This window comes from Urocitellus parryii, chromosome 6, assembly GCF_045843805.1.
Source record: "Urocitellus parryii isolate mUroPar1 chromosome 6, mUroPar1.hap1, whole genome shotgun sequence".
Classification (NCBI taxonomy): domain Eukaryota; kingdom Metazoa; phylum Chordata; class Mammalia; order Rodentia; family Sciuridae; genus Urocitellus; species Urocitellus parryii.
In genome coordinates, this window is record NC_135536.1 from 46,842,512 (window position 1) to 46,848,511 (window position 6,000).

A 6,000-nucleotide genomic window follows, 5' to 3' on the forward strand; every position below is an offset into this window, starting at 1 on the left:
TTAGGAGGCCAGATGTGGTGGCACATGCCTGTAATCCCTATAATCAGAAAGCGAATCAAGGTAGAAGGATCACAACACTTCAAGGCCAGCTTAGGCAGCATGGAAAAACTCAGTCTCAAAATAAAATAAAAAGGAGTGGAGATGGAGTTCAATGGTAGAGTACTTGCCTAGCAGGTACCAAGTCCTGAGTTCAATCATCAGCATCAAAAAAACTCAAAGAGTAAAAAAACATTTGAGAATCTATGCTATACCATCTACGAAAAAAGGATTAATGGTCCCAAGTATCAGGGCCATGTGGCAACTTATTCCTAAATAGGAGCTGAACACCTACTTTTGAAACATTAGCTATGAAGTTTATCCTACTTTCTTTGAAAACCCATGCCACCAAATAGCCTTTAACTGTTCATCAGCATGGGAACTTGTCAATCGTGGAAGTCATGTTTTCTTTACTATTAATTGATAGCATTCTGGTTTATCCATTTAATACTTAGAATTTAATCACTGAGTGGGGTAGTAGAGAAGGCAAATGTCTGAATGGACAGTAGGGAGAGGTACCTAAAGAAAGATCTAGATGGCCAACTTGAATTCCACACAATGCTATTTTCTTGGTGCATACTTCTGCAAACTTCAATACATATTAAGATGAATTCTCTATAATAAGTACCATGTGATAGTAAATGGCAAAAAGAACAGAATCTTAAAACCTTAGAGACATGAATTAATATTCCAGTGTTTTCAACAGCTAGATAACTGATTCTGGACATTATGATCTTGAACTTACTCTCCTACCCTAACCCCAGTTTCCTCAACTGTGAAAGAGGGAAAAACTGAATCAATAACTGACAGCTGATAAACAATGAAAATATTATAAGCTAGTTAAATCTCTATCACAGGACAGCCAGGTTAAAATACAAGTTGGACTGCCTCTTAGTTGATGTGAAAGAGACTCCTAAATTCTGTATGAAAGGTTGGATTTGCTCAAAGATAAAGTATATTCCAATTCCAAATGGCTAACAAAACAGTATTTTATTTAGGAGATTAAGTAATTGAGTAATATAACAAATCATTTTCCTAACCCCCAAATCTAGAATTTCTAGTGTTAAGACTTGGACTGTCTCATTTTTTTTTTAAACAATCCACAGCCAAAAACAAATACAAAACAAAATTGTCATCAGCTAACTAAAATTTATAGTATAAATCTTTGACTTAAAACTAAATTATGTACTTAACTTTGCATTTGCTTACAGTTAATGTGCTATTTTTTTTTAAAGAGAGAGAGAAAAAGAGAGAGAAAGGGATTTTTTTTTTTTTTTTTGGTAGATGGACACAACACAATGCCTTTATTTTTATGTGGTGCTGAGAATCGAACCCAGGTGGCACCCAGGCTAAGTGAGTGCTCTACCACTGAGCAACAATCCCAGCCCAAATGTGCTATTTTTAAATGAGTCTTCTTTGCTTACCAAAGCAGGTCAAACAAGAGTTAGCAATTAGTTAAAGAGCACATAATTCAAACAAAGTAAGAGTTTGTACTGTATGATCACTAAGGATCTATCCTGGTCATAGTCCTTGTCCTAAAGAACTCAAGCTATTAAAGACGACAAAATGTGCAACAACAAATACATTGCTCCACAGGGTAGTAATAGGAAACATCACTAGATAAAAGGAGAGGTGCTCATTGCTGCTTAAAAAGACATAACTATAATAACTATAACTATATATATATATATAATAACTATAATAAGATAATAAGATAGAGACAGAACAAAGTTACAGGCACAGTTACTCTGAATTGTGTTAGCAAGTGAACAAGGACAAGAGGTGAAGAAATAAAAAACTGGAGTAAACAGGTAAGCATAACAGTCTTCAGATAAATACAAAATTATTCAAAACAATACACTTAAAGGATAATTGTCAAATTCCCACAAACTAATCAGTAATTTAGTGAATGAGTGAAAACAGATTTCCTTCAAAGTTTCTCCAGATTTGTGACAAAGATCAAATTACCTAATACTGCAGATTATCATATATTATCCACCCTGAATGCATTTTTTAAAAAGATTTCTTTATAATCATTTAAGGAGAAAATAACTTAAAATTTAACACAACTAAATGACAGTCTTCTTCCAATTTTGCCAATTCAAAAATCATAAGGATCAACATCTAAGAACACCAGTAACACTGTTCAGGGTAAACAGTCAAATAGCTTTGCTCCCAAATCAATCACCTCACATGAGCAGCTTGTAAAGTTCAAAAACTCAAAACATTTCAGCAAGGTTGAACAAATAAAAGTTTAAAAAAAACAGTTATTTAAAAATTTTTAATGTCATAAGACTTCAAAGGACACAGTTCCTTAATGTTAATAAAGATAAGTAGGTTTGCAATGCCAAAAATCTCCTTTACTTCAGCATTTCAGATTTCTCCACAGTTAAAATAAATCATCTCATGAACCAAAAGTACATGAAGAGTGTTTTAATTTGAAGGATAAAAGCCATATTTATCCCAGCCTCTAAAAAGACATTGCTTATATCAAAAGAGAAAATAGTTTGAACTTTAAGCCTATCTAATTGGCACTCTTAAATAAATTTTTTCAAAACTTTAGAATTGTTACTAAGAATTTTAGCTTAAATTTAAAAGAAAAAAAGACATCATCTTTGTCAAGTTACCTAATCCAAATTCACTTAAGTAGTTACAAGAGTGAACTCTATTTGAGTAACAAAACAAGTCTGTACAAGAGTAGAGTGAGATGTGCACTCCTACATAAAAGTATTGTCTGATGAAAAGTACTATCTACTTCTGTAGATAAAACATGTTTATGCACAACCCTTTCCCTCGAGTTGAAGAAAAAAAAGGCTTATTTCAAATAAACGTTCAAAGAAACTGACTTTTCTAACCCCACTACTCCTCAGACAGGTGCAGACCCTTCTGGATCAAGCATCCCACCCATCTCCGGGAAAGGTGCCTTCCATACGCAATTTATTTGCTTGCTGTAACACACGATTTCTAAACCACAAAGAGATTCCTTCTAAGTGGAGAAATAAAGCATAAGAATAAAAGGAAGATCAGGATCACGGACTGATCAATTCAGTTTTTACTTGGAGATCCTGTTTAAACACCAATCGCTAAAACATACACTACTGCTTCGAGTCACTGGACAAAGGTATCTCTAGGAAAAAACCAGGCGATAGACTGGTTTTAACTACATCTAGTGATGTAGTTAAAACTACACCAGCAGCAGCTTCGGGTTCTTATCAAAACAATAGCGAATGGCACATGTCAGGCGGCCCACTTGCACCGAGGGATAAAGAGGCGACTGGCAGAGGCTGGAATTGAACTTGCCTTAACGCCCTCCCCCAACTCCCACCGCCACAGTCCTGGCAACGCGAAAGTGAAAACCAGGGGCTGTACGGGGCCCGGCTGTCTTCTCCCTTCCTCTTTCCCCAGCCCGCCTGGACTTCTTCCTCACCGGTCTCCTGGGGGCGAAGACGCCGAGTTCCCTGGGGACGCGAGTTAGTCACCAAGAGACGGTGACAGAGCGCACTGTTCCTGTCGCACACTCCGAGGCCTAGCCGCGCGGGACCGAAGGCCGTCGGCGGAGGCTCTCGTGTCCCGGGCCCCACGGCCCCCAGTCCGCTGGGAACATCCCTCCTTCCCTTCTAGAGAGTGTCAACTCCACTCCCTCTAAACCCTACCCCAGGGAGTCCCAACGTCAGAACCTGCTTCCAACAGAGGAAATCAAGCCCTGCCAAGCCGTTTCCAACCTTCGGGGTCAGGGATTCCCTCTCTGGGCAAAGGACTGCGGCCCCGCGCCGCTGACCCGAGCGGGGATCCCCTCAGCCGCCGGGCGGGGATCCCGGAACTGGCCTCCGAGTGCGCGTGTAGCCGCGGTGGGGAGGGGCAAAGCGGGGAGTTTCCGCCACCCGGCGGACAGCCGGCCCGGCGACAGCGGCGGCCAGAAGCAGTCCCCCAAATGAGCCGAAGGCTCTAGACTCCTCCGCCGGGACCCGACCCGCTTTCCCCACGCGTGGCGCGGCCGGTGCCCCACACAGTCTCCGGGTTGGGCAGGGGGAGGGCGGAGAAAAGCGGGCTCCCAGCCACCCGTCACTTTCAAGTCGCCCAGCCAAGGAGCCCAGGGAGAGAAAAAGAAGAGAAACAAAAGGGCGCTGGGGAGGGAGTCCCTACAACCCCTCTCACCCCCCCGCCCCGCGCGCTCCGCCCGGCCCTTACTCATAGTGGCGGAAGATCTCGTTGGTGACTTTACAGTAGAAAACTTCCTCGTCCGGCCGCAGGTCCACGGGTGGCTTCTGTCTCACAAACGGCTTTCGGTGTAGCAGCGGCATCTCCTGTCCGCCCGCGGGTTTGCCCCGACCCTCGGCCGCCCGTGTCGGCCCCTCTTCCCTATCAAAATTGGAGGGAAAGGAAAGCCGGTAAGGTGGGGAGTGCTAGCGGCGGCGTGGGGCGGTCCGCGCGCTGGGGAGAGCTCGACTGCCTTTTGTGTGACTGACGCGCCTTGGCTGTTACAGGAGCCGAGTTCTCTCCTGCCGCCACCCGGGTGTTGAGCGAGTACAGCAGCCGCCACCGCCTCAGCCCTCCAAGTGCGCCCCACCTCGGCTCGCCCGGCGGGCGGCTCACAATGGGGCCAGGCGCCCCGCGGCGGCCCCCTCCCCCTGCGCCGGCTCCCCGCCCGCCGCCGCCGCCGCCGCCGCCGCCGCCGCCGGGCTCACAACGTGCTCGGCGCGCAGCCGGCCAGCCCCACGCCGCGAGGGCGCTCGCCGCGGGCGGACCCTGGCGCCGCTCCGCTTTGTTCCCCCGCTCGCCTACACTTTCCTGCCGGCGCCGTCCGGCTTCGGAGCGACAGCAAGGAGCCCCTCACCTGCGAGCACTCCGACTGCCACTTCTCCACCTTCTCAACTGAGAAGGCAGAGAGGTCCCGACCCTCCCGGGGGGTCCCTTCTGGCCGGCCTTGCCGCACTAGTGGCCGCGGCTTCTCACACTGCCACTGCCCTGCTCCGCGCCGGGGGATCGCGTCCCACCGCCACTTCCCCGCCTCTCGGAGCTCCTGGGAAGTTTCTGATCTACTTTCGGCTCCGAAGGAGGAAGAGCTGTTGGGAGGAGCTTTTCACTTCTAGCTTCTACCTTTTTATTGGCTACTCGATGACTTTTACAGCCTGTCACTGATACAGGAAGAGACGGCGGAGAGTCTGGGAGAGCTACATTATTAATTAATGAAGCAACCCCTTGTGAAGAATCAGAAGCATCCTCCATGTTTGAGATTATCAGCCAAAAGATCTAGGGAAAGCGCCGGCGTTTATGGACACATGGCTGACAGTAAAGCCTTCATCTTCAAGTTTCTCACCAACCCTTGGCTACATGTAATTGGGATTCCACTTACGATTACGAAGAGAAATGTTTAAGAAATAAAAATGTTTTGGTGTTTGTCTTCAAAATTAGAATTCATATAAAGATAATCTTGTACGTGTAAATATGCGACTTGAACAAAACATACTTTCTCGACATCCGTTCTTTTTAATACTTAGGGCAATTCAGTCAAAGATTTAATTAGCCCAGACGGGGAAATAAGTTAGAAAATGTCATGGTGCCTATGAGACCCCGAGATATTTACAATTAAATAACACACCCTTTGAAAAGTAAAATTTACACCACTGTAAATATTTGCAAAGATTAATGCCTAATTCAACTAGAATTTTAAAGATTATGGATTTGCTACTAAAATTTTCCCTAAGCAACATTCCCATATCAGTACTTTTCACTTATGAAACCAATTTTAATGTACGTAGTATACAGGGCTTTTGAATTAAAAATAATTTTCCAAAGCAGAACTCAAGAATTTTTACTAGCTTTGTTTTAAATGATTTTATTTTGCTATTGCCCTTGCTCTTTGCTTATTTGCTAATTAAAATGTAAGAATGAGTCTAAAAGTAAGATTGAGAATGGTTATTAGACAAAAAAGATTATTTCTTCTAACTACTAATGTAGTGATGT

At 44.4% G+C, this 6,000-nt stretch overlaps 1 protein-coding gene across 3 annotated transcripts in view; it reads right to left on the bottom strand.

Annotated features, from left to right (window-relative positions):
- The window catches only part of Baz1a (bromodomain adjacent to zinc finger domain 1A), a 112,700-nt gene extending 107,008 nt beyond the window's left edge, over window positions 1–5,692 (bottom strand). For 2 of the 3 annotated variants that reach the window (XM_077799713.1, XM_077799712.1), the window contains exons 1-2: window positions 4,871–5,692; window positions 4,225–4,395 (exon numbers count right to left, since the gene is read on the bottom strand). In XM_077799713.1, coding sequence (XP_077655839.1) covers window positions 4,225–4,337 — 113 coding nt within the window. In that variant the 5' untranslated portion in view covers window positions 4,338–4,395; window positions 4,871–5,692. Of the gene's footprint in view, window positions 1–4,224; window positions 4,396–4,870 lie in introns of those variants that run through there. The other variant, XM_077799711.1, reaches the window with a different exon arrangement.
- Between the last annotated feature and the right edge of the window lie 308 nt (window positions 5,693–6,000).